Source organism: Nuphar pumila, chromosome 14 (genome assembly GCF_984573655.1).
Source record: "Nuphar pumila chromosome 14, dmNupPumi1.hap1.1, whole genome shotgun sequence".
Taxonomy (NCBI): domain Eukaryota; kingdom Viridiplantae; phylum Streptophyta; class Magnoliopsida; order Nymphaeales; family Nymphaeaceae; genus Nuphar; species Nuphar pumila.
The window spans coordinates 20,268,573-20,290,597 of NC_143262.1; the positions used below are offsets into that span (position 1 = coordinate 20,268,573).

The window sequence follows — 22,025 nt, forward strand, 5'->3', positions numbered from 1 at the left end:
AGAGAATCGTTTACGGTGGTTTGGACATATTCGACGAAGGCCTAATGATGCTCCAGTTAGAAGGATGGAGAAATGGGAAAATATATTAGTTAAAAGAGGTCGGGGTAGGCCTAGGAAGACATGGATGGAGGTGATAAGAAAGGATATGAATGCTTTGAACCTCACCGAGGACATGGCATTGGATAGAAATGAATGGAGGAGAAGGATTCATGTGGAAGACCCATAATGATTTTCTTTGTTGGTTCATATCGCCGACCCCAATTGTTTTGGGATGAAGGCGTAGTTGTTGTTGTTGTTTGTTGTTGTTTGTAAGCTCCAAATGCAAAATCTAACCTTTGGAACATGTTTAGCATGTTCTGTTTACTACTTTCTTGTGTAAAGTTGGCTGGAATATGTGGTTTTAGACCACTTGTAGACCACCCTTATTTTCATGAGTTGTGAACCATTGAGTTTCACCCTCTGAAAAATAGAATCTCATGGTGTATTAGACATGATAAAACCATCTGACATAATAAATAAACCACTGTTCAAGACAGTGTTGTATGTGCTAGATTTGTATTTGAAACCTAATTGTGATTGATATCTTTCAGTATATGACTTGCTAGATCATTCCTTTTATTATGATTTTATTCTGCAGTTCTGCTTCTGTACTTGCTCTATGGGTTTCCTCTTTTCACATGTTCTTCATTGTATTTTACATGCTATTCTGCTTGCAGGTTATGGTTTTGATCGGGGAAACTGGTTGTGGGAAGAGTACCCAGTTTATTCAATATCTTGCTGATTCAGAGTTAACTAAAGATGGATCAGTTATATGCACTCAACCTCGCAAAATTGCTGCTTTATCTTTAGCACAAAGGGTAGGAGAAGAAAGCAATGGGTGTTATGCAGAAAACTCTGTTATTTGCTATCCTTCTTACTCTTCTTTTCAACAACTCAGTCCGAAGATAATTTATATGACAGACAATTGTCTTCTCCAGCACTTCATGAATGATGCAAAATTGTCTAGTGTTTCATTCATTGTTGTAGATGAAGCTCATGAAAGAAGCTTGAACACTGATCTTCTTTTGGCTTTGGTGAAAAAGTTGCTGCTCCAGAGGCCTGACCTTAGACTTATTATAATGTCTGCTACAGCTGATGCAAGAAAGCTTTCAGACTACTTTTTTGGCTGTGACACATTAAATGTTATGGGCAGAAGTTACCCTGTTGATATTAAATATGTTCCAAGTTCTTCAGAATCTTCATGCACTATTTTTTCAAAGAATGGTTTTCTAAGCAGCCCATATGTTATTGATGTTGTTAGGATGGTGAATGAAATTCACAAAACAGAGAAGGATGGGTCTGTTCTTGCATTTTTGACTTCTCAGGCAGAAGTGGAGTGGGCTTGTGAAAATTTTCAGAATCTTTCTGCAGTTGCATTGGCATTGCATGGAAAACTGTCTTGTGAGGAACAAAGTCGTGTTTTTCAGAATTATCCAGGTAAAAGGAAAGTCATTTTTGCCACAAATGTTGCGGAGACTTCTCTGACCATTCCAGGTGTGAGGTATGTAATTGACTCTGGTATGGTTAAAGAGTGTAGGTTTGACCCTAGTACTGGAACAAATATACTCAAAGTATGTAAGGTCAGCCAAAGTTCTGCTAATCAACGAGCTGGCCGTGCAGGTCGAACAGAACCTGGTAAATGTTACCGGCTTTACTCAGAGCAAGAATTTCAGTCCATGACATCCCACCAAGATCCTGAAATTAGTAGGGTTCATCTTGGCATTGCTGTTTTAAAGATTGTTGCTTTTGGCATTACTAGTATACTAGACTTTGACTTCGTGGATTCTCCTAGTCCAGAGTCAATAAAACTGGCTATCAGAAACTTGGTTCATTTGGGTGCCGTCATTTGGAAGAATGACAAGTTGGAGTTAACAGATTGTGGTCATTACCTTGTAAAACTGGGTATTGAGCCTCGTCTTGGTAAACTTATTCTTCGTAGCATTGACTATGGTCTGCGACGAGAAGGTGTTATTCTTGCTGCTGTAATGGCAAATGCAAGTAGTATATTTTGCAGAGTTGGAAGTGACGAGGAGAAAACAAAGTCTGATTGCCTTAAGCTTCATTTCTGTCATCCTGATGGTGATTTATTCACTCTCCTTGCTGTTTATAAGGAATGGGAGGATGCAGTCCAATCTAGGAAAAATAAGTGGTGCTGGGAGAACAGTATTAATGCTAAAACCATGCGGAGATGCAAGGAAGCTGTGCTTGAGTTAGAACACTGCCTCAAACATGAACTCAATATAATCACACCAAGTTATTGGATGTGGCAGCCACATCTGCCTAGCAAACATGATAGCATGTTGAAGATGATCATACTTTCCTCTCTTGCAGAAAATGTTGCTGTTTTCAGTGGATATGAACGTCTTGGATATGAAGTAGCTATGACAGGACAAATAGCACAACTCCATCCATCATGTTCGTTGCTAGCATATGGTCAGAAACCTAACTGGGTCATTTATGGTGAGCTTCTATCTGTATCCAGGCAATATTTAGTCTGTGTAACAGCCATTGATTATGAATGTCTGAGTGCAATTGAACCTCCTCCCATGTTTGATATTCTCCAACTCAGTGATCGGATAATGCTGAAGAGAATCATTTCTGCAGTTGGAAATAATGTGTTGAGAAGATTATGTGGAAAATCAAGCCATAATCTGCGTTGTCTTATTTCACGAATTCAAAAGTCATGTGAGGATGACCGAATTTCTGTTGATGTTCAATTTGATAGGAGAGAGATTCAAATATTTGCTTCTTCTAAATGCTTGGATAAGGCTTTTAGCATGGTAAATTGTGCACTTGACTCTGAAACAAGATGGATTAAAAATGAATGCATTGAAAAATATTTGTTTCATGGACATGGTAGCACTCCTCCTTTGGCACTATTTGGTGCTGGTGCTGAAATTAAGCATCTGGAACTAGAAAAGAGATTTCTAACAGTTGAAGTTTCCCATCCTAGAGGCCACAGTCTTGACGATAAAGAACTTCTTATGTCCTTTGACAGCTGTACCTCTAGTGTTGCTAATTTTCACAAGTATTCTGGAGTTTCACAAGAAGGTGATAACTTTCAAAAACTGGCGAAAATAACATTTCTTTGTCCAGAAGCTGCTGAAAAGGCAGTTACAAAAATGAATGACGCAGAAGTCGATGGCTTCCCTTTAAAGGTGTATCCTTTAAGGCCTGCCTTTGGTGTTGATCCTAAAGTGTTTTCCTTCCCTGCAGTCAAAGCAAAGGTTACATGGCCTCGTAGGCAAAGCAAGGGTATTGCTATCATCAGATGTGCGCCTCATGAGGTGGATGTTGTTGCGCAAGAATGTGCAACAGTACTAATTGGTGGAAGATATGTACATTGTGATGTTAGCACAAGATTTCCAAATTCTGCTGTCATAATGGGACTTGGTAAAGATGTGGTGGAAGCTGAAATATGGGAGGCGTTGAGAAATAGAACAACAAAGAGAATACTAGATGTTCACTTGTTGCGAGGAGAAGTAGTCAATCAGCCTTCAGGTAGTGCTTGCGAGGAAGCTCTTCTTAAAGAAATCAGTGATTTTGTACCCAGTGATAGGTGCCATGTACATGTGTTTAACTCTGAACCAAAAGATTATTCAGTAAAGGCTTTGATAACCTTTGATGGAAATCTCCATCTCAGGGCAGCGATGGCTTTGGATCACCTTAATGGCAAAGTACTTTCCTGCTGTCTCCCTTGGCAAAAAATACTTTGTGAACACATGTTTCACAGCCTAGTCTCATGTCCTTCTTCTGTATATTTTGTTATCAAGAACGAGTTGGATTCTTTATTTGAGAAGATGAAATTTCAGAAAGGTATTTCTGTTGCATGTAGATTTCATGTAAAATCTAAATCTCAATTTCAGTTGTCTCTTTTTCAATATCTTGTTCATTATTTGATATTCTTGATTTTTTTGCTACTTTTGTTTGCTCGATATCCCTTCATAGTAGTTGCTATCTGGTTAGGATTCAATCTTGTGTTTCTTTTATTCTCACTTAAAGCTCCTGCTTCTTGATAAATGTTGTCTTTAGTCAACCTAAGGTATCTGATTCTTTGTGATTAAATACCTTTTAATTGCTCCTTATTAAACCATAGATTTCATATGTTATGCTTTTATTTATGTTTATCCTTTTTTGGTGGATACTCTTGTCTTTCTTTTATGTCTGATGTAGTCTTCTAGGACTAAGGGTATTATAATCTTTTTGCTTAAAAACTGTCATCTTTCATTGAACTCTGTCATGTGAAATCGTGCCTTTGAAGAGACCAGCTTCTTTTTGGTGAGTAGGAACTTGTGACTGGATTTTAAAATCTCTCTCTCAAATTGTTTCTAGCCTCTATTAAGGGCTAAGTAGTCAAAATTGCTAGTCGGCGCATAGATGCACTAGTCGGCCTAGTTGGGACCAAAAAGAAAAAAATATCATTAATTCTTAAAAGTAATAAGAAATATTCAACACAGTTTATGAAACCTAAAACAACTGAAACTTAAAAATATAGTTCATGAAAGAAGCTAAAATTAAAACATAATTACATTTCTTACATTTAAATCTATCTAAACAAATATTTTGTTTAGCTATGTCACCTAGATAACCTCTAAAGAATAAAATTATTTAAAATAAGAATATAAAAAATCATCACATTAAGAAAAGATACTGAAAAATGTAAATATTTCAAACTACACAATCAAAGTACGACTAATGTTTTAAACATTATAAAAAAGCAAATGTAAAATGCCAATCTTGGTGCCTCTCCTCCTCCCACCTTGGTACTTGCCTAAGCACCTAGGCGACAGACTTGTGCCTAGGTAGCCTAGGTGGGATTATAACTTGATATATTAGGGATTATGCTTCTCAAGTTACTGATCTCTTAATGGAGATCTAAGGAAGTGCTTTTAGATGTTTGCAAAAATCAATCTTAGACTTGTATTTTGTTTTTGGTAAGTGTTTATCCTTGACCTCTTTATGTGGATAATAACTTATTGTAACACCAACTTCACACCTTAATTAGTGTGTTGGCAAGCCTTGATCATATAGAGAAGCATATTGACCTACAACTTATTTTTGGTAATCAGGTAAAATGTCTTCTTTGGCCCATTCTCATGAGAAATAGCATCATGGAAGTACATCAATAGAGCTATAATAGAATCCTGCAACTCAGATGGTCGAAGTGGGTAATAACAGTGGCCATACCATCTCATGTTTTATGGGTTCTTCTCAACATCATGTAATGAAATGCAAAGATGTCAATTATGGACATACACAATCACAATGACCACTAATGGGTCAATTACACAATCACAAATCCACACAAATCACCCACAAGGGCATGCAACAAACATAAAAAATAAGATTTGTATTCACTAAAAGCTTTAAACAAAAGCCTTACAACATATGGGGTTTGAAATAAACACACTAACAACTCACAAGTAAAAAATATAAAATGTTTCACATTAACAAAATGCTTAGAAATGCATGCATATTACAACGAAGAAGATGTTAAATTATATATATGTAATTTCTGTTTTGAGTCAGGGGTATTTTGGTCTTTTTCCCTTGTAATAAAATATCCACTAAGGATAATTGTTTTTAGTATTTTTCTTTTTTTTTTCTTTTATTTAAAGACTAAGGGCTCTTTGGGCATTGACCCAAAGAGTTGTTGAGTACCCAACGATCATAAATATTACCGTTGGGAGCTCCCAACAACCCCTCCTGGGTCTTTTTGTGTATAAATAGGGGTTAAAACCCCCTTGTTCTTTAATGTTTTTTGTTAAGCATTTGGTGAATAATATCTTATATTTTTTCACTCTTGTTATTGCCTTATTGGCTTTTGTTTAGTTCGATAGTGAACTTGTGTATGTGTACGTGTGTAAGTGTAATCTTGTAAGCCCTTAGTGGCAAGTATTTCTGCTTCCACTTATTTCATTACATGGTAACAGAGCCATTGTGCTATTGGACTTGTGGAAGGTTGCTATGAAGTGTTTGTATTTGTGACAAAGTTTGTTAAAACTTTGTTTTCTCATTCTCTTATTTTCTCTCTCTTCTTCTCATTAATGGAGACCAAATCGACCTCTCCTTCAAACTCAATGTTAAAAACCACATGATGTGGGCCTTCACCATGGAGAATAATCTAAAGGGAAAGAAGCTTTGGGGTTATGTGATGGGCACAATCCCCGAACCTCAACTCAAGTTCACCAAACTAAAAATAGGTCAAGAGAAGGCTCTAAAGGGAAATGCTCGTGCCAAAGCCATTGAGGATCATCATAAGCAAATGGAAGATTGGGAGAGCAACCTTGCAAAAATTCTTGTATGGTTCATGAACAATGTCGAACTTAAGGTATGTTCTAATATTGCTAAATTTTGAAAAGAAAATGAAGCTTGGTTTTTCATGAAGGGTATGTACTATGTATGCCCAAATGGATCTTGCAATAGCATATTTTTTACAAGAAAATGCTAGGACCACCAAACAAGGGGACTTAAGTATTCAAGATTTTTATAGTGCGTTGAATCCCCTATGGGGTGAATTTGCAGTTTTGAAGCTTAACTGGGTTGCTATTGAAGATATGAAACTTAGGCAAAAACAAATGAAACAAGAGAGATTCTTTTAATTTTTGTATGGGCTTCATCCCGAATTGGAGCAAGTTAGATCTTCTCTTTTGCATAGATCTACTCCTCTCCCTCTTGAGGTTGTTATTGTTGCAATTGTTCAAGAAGAAACTCGTCTTGGAATGAGTAAAACTTGTGATGAAGTGTTATCTTTATCTAAACCTAGTAACAATATTAAAGCTTATAAGCTTCCACACTTTGGGAGGCAAAACAACTATAGTAATAATAATAACTATAGTGGTGGAAGAAAATTGATTATTTGTCATCATTGTAATGAGCTGGGGCACATTACATTTATTTGTCCTAAGTTGAATGAAACCTTTAAGTATAAGGTTGGAATATACTCACAAGAAGGATGAAGAAAGCAAAAGTGAGGGTGATCTTAAAGACACTCTTGGTCAAATTTTCATGGCGCTTCAACAAATTCTTAAAGCCACATCATCTACAACGGGTGCCACCATTGCTTCTTCCTCTTCACTCGATACGTATTCTTGGATTCTAAATTCGGTAGCATCTTTTCTTATGACCCCTCATGAGAATGCTTTATCCGATGTATGTACCAATTCAAACTTATCTTATGTTTCTACCGTTGATGGAACCTCTTTAGAAATCAAAAGTATAAGAACTTTTAAAAACTTCCAAATTTTCTTGTTCAAAAAATTAGGGTTGTCCTCAAATTGAATTTAAACCTTTTTTCGGTCTCTCAAATTGCCAACCATGGGTGTGAAATATCTTTCCCATATAAGGGTTGTGTTGTGCAGGATCTTCTGTTCGAAAAGCGGATTAGGCAAGGCCATAGGAAAGAATATCTTTACTTTATGGACTTTGTCTCTTCCTCTAATTTTTTTTGTAACCATGCCCAAGATAAAGAAATTGAAACTTGATATAAAAGACTTAAACATCCAAGCTACTCTAAAATGTATCGTTTTCTTTTTGGAGAAAAATTTTGTAATGAAAAAGATATGAATTGGAAAGATTGTATACTTGCAAAAATGAAATCCATTATGTTTCCAAATAGAAACTTTGTTTCCATAAAACCCTTTGAATTGGTGCACTCTGATGTATAGGGTCCTTTTTCGGTCATATCTAAAGGTAGTTACTCATATTATGTTACTTTTATTGATGACTTTACTAGATATGTGTGGATTTATTTCCTTAACTTTAAATCAAAAGTTTTTTCTTTCTTTAAAGAATTTCACATTAAAGTTAAAAATTAATTTCAAAGCAATATATCTACTCTTAGATCCGATTCGGATGGTGAATATCTATCCAATGAATTTCAAAACTATTTAAAACAAAATGAGATTTGTCATCAAAGATCTTGTCCTAAGACACCTCAACAAAACGGACTAGCAGAAAAGAAACATAAGTACATAATAAAAACCACTAGAACTCTACTTATTTCAAAAAATATTCCCAATTTTTTTGGGCCGAAGCCGTTTTAACCTCCACTTATTTGATAAATAGAATGCTTTTCATGTTAAAAAATGCTTCTCCTTATGAGAAATTGCTTAAAATAACACTTGATTTCAATCGTTTACGCATTTTTTGTTGCAAATATTTTGTACTTTTACGCAAAAGAGACAAGTTATCTCTTAAAGCTATTGAATGTGTTTTCATCAGGTACGGTGAAAATAAAAAATGATATAGATGCTTCGATTCCAAAAATAATAAACTTTACATTTCTAAAAATGTGACATTCTTGGAAGATGAAAATGGTTTGAAGAGAATAATAAGAAAGAGAAAATAGACTATGTTTTTATGTGATCTCTCTCCAAAAGAAGATATATATACTAATGATGATTCTTGGAGTCATCATGAAAATATAGATGATAATGTTTTGAAGATCCCAATATTGGGACATCACCAAGTAGTGATGACATCATTAGTAGTTCTAAGTTTATACCCATCGTGAGCAAAACAATCCTACTAGTGCCTTAGAAAATTTTTCTCGTTATAGTGAACTTATAAAAGAAACTTCACTTAGAAGGTCTAGTAGAGTGCCTATTCCACCATATAGGTTTGTCTCTTATGAGTTACTATCTCCTAATTATAGGACTTGCCTAATAGCATTACATTCATACCATGACCCCTCACATGATAATGAAGCTAAAAATGCTTCTCATTGGATTGAAGCTATAGACAGAACTAGATGCTCTTAAGAAAGCTAAAACTTGGAAAATAATTTTGTTACCTTTGAACAAGAAAACCATTAGATGTATATGGGTCTTTAAGATCAAAACCAAGAGTGATGAAACTCTAAAAAGATATAAAGCTAGGTTAGTAGCTAAAGGATACTACCAAGAATATAAAATTGACTGAGGAAACTTTTGCACCCATAGCTAGAATGACTAGTGTTAGGACTCTAATAGTTCTTGCGTCAACTAAAAAATGACCTATGTATCAACTGTTAAAATATATGTAATCATATATACATATATATGTATATATATATATATGTATTTGTGAAAGTATCTCCAATAAGATACTAAGATCAAGACCTTAATATTTTTGATAATAAACCTGACACGAATGCACAATAAGAACACTTGTGCACAAAAGCACAACTCACAAATAACTCACAAATGCGCAAAGGCATAAAAATAATGGAATCAATTTATTGAGCACTTGGGCTTTGACTCAAAGCCATGAAGAAATACAAAGGGGAGAACCCCTATTTATAAGAACACAAGAGGAGCCTTGGAGGGGCTCCACTCATAGACGTTGGAGCCCCTCCAACGGTCACAAATGTGACCGTTGGAGAGGGCCCAACGTCTATGTTAGTGGGCCCCCCAAGGTACCTTTTGGTACTTTACATAAAAGAAAATAAAAAAACAAAAGGAAAGAAAATAAAAATAAATTTACAATCACATCCATAAAGTGAATGTGCGTAAAACAGGGAAAAAGACTAAATTACCCCTACGGCTAAACAAATAGAAATATATATTTTATATATGTAATAAGTAGATACATATACATATATATTAATATATGTATATGTATTACCATATATATATAAAATATATATATTACATTATATGATTATGAACATAATTTAACACCCCCCCTCAAACTTAGGACAGGATGACCGAGAGTTTGCTAAGAAGGAAGTTGAAACGCGGAGCACACAATGCTTTAGTGAAGAAATTCGCCAACTGATACTCGGACGTGACATATGGAAGGTCAATGACTCCTTGGAGGTACGCCTCTCGAACATAGTGACAATCCATCTCGATATGTTTGGTCCGCTCATGAAAGGTGTGATTTTTAGCAATATAAATCGCACTTTTGTTGTCACAACATAGCTTGGTGGGCCCTTCAATTGTGATTCCCATGTCTTCCAGCAATTGATGAATCCAAACAATTTCTATGGTAGTAGTCGCCATGGCACGATATTCAGCTTCAGTTGATGATAGAGACACCTTTTGCTGTTTCTTGCATCTCCATGAGATCAATGAGTCTCCTAAGAATACACAAAAACCAGTGGTGGAGTGACAGTTATTTGGGTCACCTCCCCAATCAAAGTCAGTATAAGCAATTAATTTTAACTCAGAAGAGGAAGACAGAAAAACTCCCTTATTAATAGTGTGCTTTAGGTATCTCACGACACGTAAGATAGCACCCATGTGAACAAAAGTTGGTGCATGCTGAAACTGACTTGCCGTATGCACCGCATGTTGCCTGTAGGGAGTAGGATCAGAGAGAGGAACACCATCATCAATTTTCATTTTAGCTCCTACTATTGCAGGAGTTTCACAAATTTTATCGTCCGTAATACCTGACCTGTCAATAATCTCAGATGCCAGCTTAGTTTGAGACAAAAAATATCCTCTATGAGAGTATGCTACCTCAATACCCAAAAAATAAGTTAAGAAACCCAAGTCAGACATTTCAAACTTATCCTTTAAAATGGATTTTATGCTTTTAATCCCGTTAGAATCGCTCCCAGTTATAAGCATGTCATCCACATATAGTAGCAGAATAACAATCCCTGCATTAGATTTTCTAACAAACAAATCATTATCAGTAAAGCAGGATGAAAAACCATTATCTAACATTACGGAGTTAAACCTATCATACCAAGCCTTGGGAGCTTGTTTTAAACCATAAAGTGCTTTCCGAAGGCGAAACACTTTTCCTTTAGGAGATTCCATTCCAGGAGGAGCATCCATATATACTTCTTCGTTTAGATCTTCGTTTAAAAAGGCATTCTTAACATCCATCTGATAGATGTTCCATTTATTGATTGAGGCAACGGTTATAAGACATCGGACGGTGACCATCCGAGCTACCGGGGCAAATGTCTCCTCATAATCAATCCCATATTTTTGACCATATCCTTTAACAATTAAGCGGGCCTTATATCTCTCAAGGGACCCATCACTCTTAGTCTTGACTTTAAACACCCATCTACACCCTATTGCTTTCTTGTCTTTAGGGAGGTCTTGAAACTCCCATGTCTTTGCTTTCTTTAGAGCTTCAAGTTCATTATTCATAGCGACTATCCATTCCGGACAATTTCGTGCTTCCTCGAAGTTCCTAGGTTCTATGTAAGAGTGAATGGCGCTTAGACATGCTCTATATTTAGGCGAAAAGGACTCATATGAAATGAACCTAGAAGGAGGTCTTCTTAGTCTTTCGGTCCTACGAAGGTTTTCTTCACTCGAAGATGTAGACTCATTATCATATCTTTCGAGGGCACTTCTGAAAGTATCCCTATCTCTATGAGAGTAGGTTATGGGATCTCTATGTGTTTTTTCACTGATATGTTAATGAAGTGTTGAGAACTCAGAATGGGTTTCATTATTGCTTAAGTTATTTTGATTTGATTCATCATCACTAGTATCATCATCATCAGTCAATAAATCAAACAGAAATGAATAGTCAATATTCTCGTCATTAGTTTCAAGTTTTTCGAAACCACTAATATTTTCCAAGAAGCTTACATTTCTGGAAACATATAGTTTATCACATTTAATATCATAACAGCGAAAGCCTTTTTGAGTTTCAGAATAACCAAGAAAGGCACACGGAATGGCCTTAGGAGAGAGTTTGTCATTTTTATCAGTAAGGACAAAACATTTGCATCAAAAAACCCTTAATCTGCTGTAATCAGGTTCTTTTTCGTATAATTTTTCAAATGGGGAAATCTTGTTCAAGTTTTTAGATGGAAGTCTATTTATGAGATAGACAGATGTAAGGGCTGCCTCAGCCCAAAGTTTTTTCGGAATATTTTGTGAAATGAGCAAAGTTCGTGTTGTTTCAATAATGTGCCTATGTTTTCGTTCCGCCAACCCATTTTGTTGGGGGGTTTTAGGACAAGACTTTTGATGGAGAATTCCATAATTTTCAAGATAACTTTTGAATTCATTGGAAAGATATTCGCCACCCGAATCGGTTCTAAGAATTTTTAAATTTCCATTGAATTGATTTAAAACCATCATATGAAATGTTTTAAAAGTTGAGAAAACTTCATGTTTATGTTTAAGAAAATATATCCAACTAAACCTAGTGAAATCGTCCACAAAGATAACATAGTATGAGAAACCTCCCTTAGATATCACCGGAGCCGGACCCCATACATCGGAGTGAACAATTTCAAAAGGTCTTGTTGTAAACATGGATCTTTGAGGAAAAGGAAGACTTCTCATTTTTCCAAAAATATATTCATTACAAACAAAATTTTCATTATGAAGATGCTTAATAAAAGACAAATAAGAGATTTTAACAATGTTGGGATGACCCAATCTCTTATGCCATACATGAATATATTTGTTTTGAGCAACATTACAAAATTGATTCTTGGGAATTTTAAGAAAATCAACATAGTAGAGGTCTCCTCTCCTAAAGCCTTCCCCAATCAACTTCCCGGACTGGCGATCCTGTATCCAACATTTATCAGAAGAAAACTTTATATCGCAACCATGGTCCGAGAGTTGAGAAACGGAAAGTAAGTTTAAGTTTAGTTTTGGTATACGACGAATTTTTGGGATAAAGAAGTCTTGTTTTTCAAAGTTGCCCATTCCTTTAATTTCAAGAGGTGTTCCATCCGCCGTTGAGACAAAAGATGAAAGAAATTTTTTAGAAAAATCAGAAAGAAAACAAGGACTTGGAGTCATATGAAATGAAGCACCAGAATCAAGGAGCCAAGATGTCTTACCGAGAGAGGATAAGGATGACATAGCAGCTCCAGAAATGCCTCCTTTGAGAATAGGTTGAAGAGCATCTATAATTTGTTGAAGCGAAAGAGACTCATTTGATGACGAAGGTCGTTCCTCTGATTGGGATGCTAAAGCTGCGGCAAGAAATTTCTTCCATTTGGGACAAAGGGGTTTGATATGCCCCGGTTCTTTACAAAAATGGCAAGTTAATTTGCTATAGTCTCTCTTGCCATATCGATCATTTCCTCCTTGCCTTTGATTTTTGAAATGGGGTGGTTTGTAGGTTTTCAAATTATTTTTGGGTCTTGACACGACATTAACCACTTCATAATCACTTTGAGAAGGTGTAGCAAGGATACTCGGGTTATTTCTACTAATCCCCATACATGTTTCCTCACCACTTAGCTTGGTGATGACATCTTCAATAGAGGGAGATGTGAAAGCGGATAGGAGAGAGGACCGAATTTGCTCAAATTCGGGTCTAAGACCATTTAGGAAGTTGAAGAATCGATCTTCCTCTAGTTGCTTGTGCCTTAATTCAATAGCTTCTCCGCTCCATTTTGGTTCGAGCATAGCAAGCTCGTCCCAAGTAGATGATAGTTCAGCAAAATATTCCCGAATAGACAAATCATTTTGTTGAAGGGTCAAAGCTTTCTTTTTGAGATAATATTTGTGAGATAAGTCCCTTGAAGTATACATTTTTTCAAGGTACAACCAAGCTTCGGAGGCCCTTTTAAACTTAATGATGTTGGCATTGATCTTGGTTTCAACGGATGAAAAAATCCAAGATAAAATTTTGAAGTTCTTCATTTCCCACTCATCATGCTTTTTTGAATATTCTTCTAGGGCCTTTTGTCTATCTTTACCTTCAAGAATCTTAATATCCCCTTTCTCTATGATAGAAAGTTTGGGTTCGGGTTCCGATATGGAACCTTGAACGTATCCCCAAAGGCCTTTCCCTTTGATATGGGCCTCCATATTGCCGGCCCAAACATGGTAGTTCGAACCACTAAGTTTAAACCCAAGGGAGAAGTGAGAGTCTTTTTCACCCATTAGAGAGGTAAGACGATAGAAAATAAAGCGTACCTTAAAAGTTTTTCAAACTTTTCTTGACAAAAGTTGCTTCTAAAATATTGCCCGAAGTAGATGATTTACTCCAAAACTTCACTTACTTGAAGGCACAATTTTCGAGGTACTTCACAAGTGGCGGGATGCACGATCCTCCTCCTTCAACGAGGCTCTGATACCATGTGAAAGTATCTCCAATAAGATACTAAGATCAAGACCTTAATATTCTTGATAATAAACCCGACACGAATGCACAATAAGAACACTTGTGCACAAAAGCACAACTCACAAATGCGCAAAGGCATAAAAATAATGGAATCAATTTATTGAGCACTTGGGCTTTGACTCAAAGCCATGAAGAAATACAAAGGGGAGAACCCCTATTTATAAGAACACAAGAGGAGCCTTGGAGGGGCTCCACTCATAGACGTTGGAGCCCCTCCAACGGTCACAAATGTGACCGTTGGAAAGGGCCCAACGTCTATGTTAGTGGGCCCCCCAAGGTACCTTTTGGTACTTTACATAAAAGAAATAAAAGAAAATAAAAAAACAAAAGGAAAGAAAATAAAAATAAATTTACAATCACATCCATAAAGTGAATGTGCGTAAAACAGGGAAAAAGACTAAACTACCCCTACGGCTAAACAAATAGAAATATATATTATATATATATATATAATAAGTAGATACATATACATATATATTATTATATGTATATGTATTACCATATATATATAAAATATATATATTACATTATATGATTATGAACATAATTTAACAGTATTTATCTCATCATACCCGATAAAGGGTATTTTTGTAATTCTGCCCATTAGGGGCATTTTTAGTCTTTTTTTACATCTTTTACATGTGTTTTATTTTATATTTTCTTTTTCCTTTTTATTTTTCATTTATTGTAAAATGCATTTAATGCATTGCATTGGGGGTCCCAACCAAAGGAGTCGTTGGACCCCCAACGGTCACAAATGTGACCGTTGGGGGCCCAACGAGTCCCCTTTTGGGCCTCCCAATGTTCTCTCTCTCTCACTCTTTCTCTCACTCCTTTGTGTAGAAATAGAGGGGTATTCCCCCATGTAAGGTATGGCCTTTTAGGCCCTCATTCAATAAAGTTTATGTAACTTACGTCTCTTCGTAGGCTTCTTGTGGTGTCCCTTAGTGGACCATTGTGTTATTCCCCATTATGGGGTTGTGTTTGTCCAATGTTGGACCTTATGAATGCATTATGCATTCTTGTAATTCATTTCCGCATACTTTCTAACATGGTATCAGAGCAAGGTTGTAATCGAGTTGCTCTTTGGCGCATCGGAAAACGTGTTATTCAAGAAATATTAAGAAAAAATGGTGAAGTTTTCTTTTTCTCTCTCTTTTCTTTCTTAAAGTTATTTGGTATGTATTCTTTTTCATTTAGTATCATGCATTATAAAGAAATATCTACTTCCTTAATAATCTATATGTATGTGTTTTTTGTTTTTTAGTACTTGTGTTATTCGGTTCTTCATTGAGCCTTTGCTTTTGTGTATATCACATTTTTAAAATCTCTTAAAAGATAATTAGTTAAATCGGTGAACATGTTTGTCATGGCTTAAAACTTCCTTTAATAGGTCGTTAATCGTGCTTATCTTTCAAGCATAAGTTGATGTCAATCTTGAACTCGTGTGTATGATTTTAGGAGTCTTTGTGATCTTATTGTTGTTTTTTCAAATCCTACATATGATTTAAAAGCTTTGTATTGATGGACATTTTTGACTCCTTGAATTTAAATTTTTTATCAAATAACTTCGATACTTTGAAGTTATCTCTTGCATGTTTGCTTAAAAGCATGAATTATATATGTGTGAGAAGTTTTTTTAAAGAAAAGTTGAGTTGAGATTGAAATTCTTTAACATATAAAAGCTTGAGATAATTCACATTCTTTTCTACACACTTGCTATCATATATTATGAGTAGTAATGTTTATTAGAGATTTCTCATGTAGTGATATTTTTTAAGAATCTAAAAAATGATTTCAAATCATGTGTCTTAGTGCATTTTTTTGTAATTAGAGATTCCTCATATAGTGATGTATGAATACCTCTAATAACTCTTAAAGTATGGTTTTCTTCCATTTGGAGTTAAGTTTTTTCTTCTTTGCTTTACATACTCGTTTTTGAGTGTTGTGTGGTTCTTATTGATGAATACTATGTGTGAGACTTCCACAGTTCTTGTAAGAAGAGTGTTTGTTCTTGTGAAAATCCTTCAAAGTTCCGGTCTTAAAAGGATTATTCTTTTGGGAAGTTTTGTTGTGGGCATTTGAAGGTCTAATTGTAGAAGTCCAATTCTTTCTACAAGCTTGGTCCTTTAGTTTTTGATTTTCTACTAATATTGCAAGTTTTACAAACTTGTTCTTTTTGTGAATTTTTTCGCATGAGTTTTTCCAAATTTTACCGCATCTATTAAAGAATGCCCATATTAAACTAAATTTGTTATATTGTCATTCAACATCTTATATTACATAAAAATTGCATCTATTATCATTTGGTGTGCATATAATTGCACTTTATATCTATCATGGTTAAAGCTTGTGGGATTATAGCCCAAGCTCTGTTAGTGAAATTTATGACTTTTGGGTTCACATTTGCGAGTTTGTACTGTGCTCTTTGTGCACAAGTGTTCTTTTTAAGCATGTTGTATTATGAGAGCTTTCATGAGCTTTCTCTTCTTACATGATATAGAAATTTCATATGCATTATTTGTTTAATGTTTCATGATAAGTCTTTTTTAGTATAAATTGAAGAATTGATCATGATTAAGCATAATTTGTGTTTATGCAAAATTGTTGTTATGAGGCATATTGTTGTGATTGATTATATTGGACCTTTGATTCGATTTTTAATCGGTCCTCTTTGTAAAAACTTCTATTTGGAAAATGATTCCCTTAAGTGTTTATTGCCTTTTTATGGCATTTATATTTTTCCATCACATGTTATTTAATGCATCATTTGTTTGGCCTTATTATTGTTATATTAGAGATGTTTGTTAAGGTGAGTTATGTGCACCTCGTGTTATGTCATTTTAGATTGTCAACTTGTAGTTTGACTCTAAAATGACTTGTTATGTGATATCTAATTATGACTGTGTCACTCGTTTATTTTGACCATTGATGCTCTTAATTATGTATACATGTGATGAATGTCTAAAGTTTGAAACCATAAGTGTTTTAAGATATATTGAAATTGATAATCTGTTAAATGTTTGTCATTACAAGTCTTATTGCCTCAAAAGTCTTCTCCTTTTATAACTCTTATCTAAGTGTCATCATATGTAGACAAGATTTTTATTACACCTTTGTGTGTTGGTAGCCCTTTGTTGGCTTTATTCTCTTGGTCTAGTAGCTGAACAAACTTGTCTTGAGTGTTATTATATGTAGACAAGGCACGTTGATTCACACCATGGTGTGTGATTTTAGTCCATGTTGGCATTTGTGTCCTTGTTCTAGTCGCTGAGATGTATGCCCATGGTTGGCTTCTTTCACTCATTTCAAGTGCCATTTTATGTAAACAAGAGATGTATTTTGTTTTAGCCCATGGTTGGCTTGATTCTCTTGTTCTAGTAGCTGAACATACTTGATTTTGAGTGTATTTTTACGTAGACAAAAGATGCTTTTGGTCCATGTTGGCATGTATTCTCTTGTTCTTGTCGTTGATGCACTCATTTCAAGTATTATTATATGTAGACAAGATGTATTTTTACACACCTTTGTGTGTGTCTTTGGCCTTTAATGACATTATATTTATGTTCTTGATCTAGTAGCTTATACACTTGATTTATGGGTTTTGGAGGACTAATGAGGTAGTTGCTTGTAGTGGATGAACTATTATTGAAATTTGTGAGATTTCATTCATATTTTGTCTTTTAAAGATACAAGTGAATCATATCATTAATATGCATATTTTAAAATCAAATTGATTTTTTGGCATTTAATATACATATTAAGTGCTTATGGTTTTGGCAACATTTGTATTTGATATGCAAAATGAGTTTTTGTAATTGCAATCATTTGAGTGAGATGTTCCTAAATGTGTAAGGTTCTTTACTAAAATAACACTCATTATCTTGACTCTTGGGTGAATGTTTTTTTAGATCATGTCCTTGCAAGTTCATATATGACATTTGTTTGGCATAAAATTTCTTCTCTCTAAGATGTGAGAGAAATCATTAACTCATCTTTTGTTGATAAAAAGTCTCCCTATTGGTGATCTATGTGTGTTAAACATGCTTTCTTTCGTATGATCTTGTATACTTCCCTTGGGAGCAATTTGTTCTCATGTGAACATTGTCTTCTTAGATATATTTCTAATACATGAAATTTTTTACTTGATCTTAATACAAATCTCATATTTTGTGCACTTGTGAGTGTTCTCCGTGCACACACTCCTTACTTTCAAATATTGATAAAACCCTTTGTAAGAATGATTTTGGGAGCCTTAGTGCTCACCTATTTTAAGAAATTCAATCTTTTGCATTTGTGGGTGTTCTCTTTGTAACTTTGGGTACTTTTATTCAAGTGTTCTTGGTGTGTCTTTGCACACGTATTCCTTTGTGGTGATTGGTGCTTGAAGTGCACATCTTTAAAGGCATTTTTACATGGTTCTTAGGGATATTTTTGGTCAAATGTTCTTAGTGTGGCCTTTGTGCACTTATCTTTCTTCAAGAACTTAGTGTGTTTTATCAATGTTTAAGGTTAATTCGTGTTTTGCATAAATACTCAATCAAAATGCATAAATTATCTTTTGAATCATTGTCCTTCTTAATCAATGTTATGGTCTATTATGCATTTTTTTATATCTCTTATTTGATTAAGATACAAAGGTACTTTTTTTACTTGGAGTTCTTTTGACTTGTTTCACAGGATCTTCAAAATGGGATGAATGAAGCATCTATGATACATCGTGAAAGGAGCTTGGGGATGATCATTAAAGACAGTTAAAGGCTGACAGATGCAAAGTTCTTTCATGTGCTATAATGTTGGTGACTTTCATTGAAGATTTTTTTTGAAGACTGGAACCCTCATTTGGTATCTTCAAACTTTTCGTTATCCCCACGCAAAGTTTGAGGGAGGGTGTTAAAATATATGTAATCATATATGCATATATATGTATATATATACATATATATGTATTTATCTCATCATACCGATAAAGGGTATTTTTGTAATTCTGCCCATTAGGGGCATTTTTAGTCTTTTTTTTACATCTTTTACATGTATTTTATTTTACATTTTCTTTTTCCTTTTTATTTTTCATTTATTGTAAAATGCATATAATGCATTGCATTGGGGTCCCAACCAAAGGAGTCGTTGGACCCCAACAGTCACAAATGTGACCGTTGGGGGCCCAACGAGTCCCCTTTTGGGCCTCCCAATGTTCTCTCTCTCTCACTCTTTCTCTCACTCCTTTGTGTAGAAATAGAGGGGTATTCTCCCATGTAAGGTATGGCCTTTTAGGCTCTCATTCAATAAAGTTTATGTAACTTATGTCTCTTCGTAGGCTTCTTGTGGTGTCCCTTAGTGGACCATTGTGTTATTCCCCATTATGGGGTTGTGTTTGTCCAATGTTGGACCTTATGAATGCATTATGCATTCTTGTAATTCATTTCCGCATACTTTCTAACACTAGATATTTAAAAATATTTTTATCAATGGAGAACTAAATAAAGAAGTTTATATGGATCCTCCGTCGGGATTTGTTATTGAAAAGAGAAAATCACTTAAACTTTTAAAAGCCTTGTATGATCTTAAACAGTATGATAGATTCAGTAATGTTATGATTAATTTGGGCTTTTATTCCTGCTATACTGACACTGCTTTTTTTGTCAAAAGTATAGGTATCAACACTGTTATCCTTCTACTTTACGTAGATGATATGATAATAACAGAAAATAACAAACAGGAAGATAGTGATGTTAAAAATGTTTTGAAAGAAAATTTTGATATGTCTGAATTAGGATTCTTAAGATATTTTTTAGGAATTGAAGTTGTTTATTCTCCAAGAGGGTACATACTTTCTCAAATAAAACTTGGTGCAGATGTTTGTGTTAAATCTATAATTTCAGATGATAAAAAAGTAGAAACTCCTGAAGTGGTAAATGTTAAATTAAAATTTGAAGATGCGACTCTTCTCGAAGATCCCACACCTTACCGATAGTTAATTGGGTCTCTCACTTAGCTATCTATCACCAGACCAGATATAACACATGCAGTTCACTCTGCTAGTCAATTTCAACATGCTCCAACTACTGTGCACATGAGTTTTGTTCTAAGAATCGTTAGATATGTCAGGAACACCATAACTAAAGGGCTCTTTCTATCATCATTCCCATTTTTAGATTTACTTGATTATATTAATGTTGATTAGAGAGAAAATCTAAATGATAGAATCTCCACTTGTAAAATCCTACATGGTTCTTAAAAAAAAAGAAAAAATTGGGTTTGGATCTAGGTTGGATCTGACCAGATCCAACCTGGATACGGGTGGGATGTCGTCGATATCCCCCCCCTCCCCCTCACGTGGTCTATTTAAACTCACACATGGGGGTTTCTTTTTTAACTAAACCTGACGCCCTTCGACTCTCTCCCCCCGACTCCCTCCTGTCTCTCTCTTTCCCCCTAACTCCCTTGCCGGAAAACAAACCCGACAGCCCCCCCCCCCTCGACTCCCTCCCGTCACTCTCTCCCCTCTGCGTACCTCTCTCCCTCGTTGGAGCTCTCTTTGCTGTTGTTGGCACCCCTGTCAGTTCACGCCTTGCCATCATTGGAGCCAGGTAATACCACCTTTCTCGCTCTCTCTTTGTGGTCAAATCCTGTCTCGCCACCCCCCATCTCTCTGGTCGTTGAAAACCACCACTAGTGGTTTCCCCTCCTTCCTTCGTCCAACTTCCCTCTTTCCTCTCCCACTCGTCTCTCTCAGTGTTACGAGAGACACCGCCGATAGCTACTCCGGTGGCCACTCGTCTGCCACCACCTTGCTCACCTTGCCGGATGTCACTCACGGCTCCCTCTGTTTTTTTTTTCAGTTGGGAGGCCATCAGGGTTCAGAGATTTTTGTTTGAATATAAATATCTAAGGTAATGAATATTTTTGGCAACCTACCATTGACTAAGTCCAATCAACCCTGATTTAATGTATATACAAGAAAAAAAACAAATATATATGTATATATAAATATAGACATATATGTATATAATATGATTAGGCCTAGTTACATTAACTAAGTTTAATAGACAACCAATCCAGTTCAGTTGGCTGGACTGGTTGGGCCTTGGAACCAGGGTTGGATCACAATCGATCCAACCCAAAGCTAGAACATGGGGCACCCATTGTTTTTCTCTCATGGTTTTGGCCAACTTTAACAAGTGTTAAAAAGATTTAACACTTGTTAAAGAAGGGCCATCCATGTGGATGACTTGGTGTTGCCATTTGGCAACATCAAGGCATCCCTTCTCCCAACCCCCTTCCCCCCTTGAACACAACCTCACTTCTCTCCCTCTATTCCTCTCTACTTCACTCCTTCTCCTCCACCATCATCACCACCTTCCATTCTTTTCTTCATTTTGGTGGCTTCTTAGTCCTGCAACTTTCAGCCCTTGCACCAACCCGGTTTCCTCTTCCGATACCCGGTTCAATTCTTGGCTTGGCTTTCGCATTTTTCGGTTATCTTACCGGTTCCTTCAAGCAAATCAACCCGATTCGGTTGCTATCATCGTCGTCTCAACTCAACTAGGTTCCGCTGCTTCCCGCCAACGTTGTTCGTCCCTTTCTCATACATTGAAGGTTCAACTTGGAGGAAAAATTCCCCAAGGATTTTTGGGATTTTTTTTGTTTCTTATCAAAACACTATACGAGGTAAGCTCTATCCAAATGCGTGTGGATTCTGAATATTTAAATATATTTTGGAAGCATACATGTTCGCTTATATTTAAATTGTTACGCATGACGTATTCATTGTCTCATGAATATATATATATATATATATATGCATTGGATTTCAAATAAAATAATAAGTTTTATTTGGGATTATATCTCAAATAAAATAATAAAATATATTTTATTCAAAATATATGCATGCATAGAACAACATGCATCTCTGCTTAGCTCAAGAATAG

General features: G+C 35.5%; 1 protein-coding gene across 1 annotated transcript in view; it reads left to right on the forward strand.

The window, feature by feature from the left end:
- Positions 1 to 22,025, forward strand: part of LOC149816581 (ATP-dependent RNA helicase DEAH12, chloroplastic-like) — a 73,230-nt gene that overhangs the window by 16,944 nt on the left and 34,261 nt on the right. Inside the window, exon 2 of the mRNA XM_089987401.1 lies at positions 717 to 3,855. Coding sequence (XP_089843527.1) covers positions 717 to 3,855 — 3,139 coding nt within the window. The remainder of the gene's footprint in view (positions 1 to 716; positions 3,856 to 22,025) is intronic.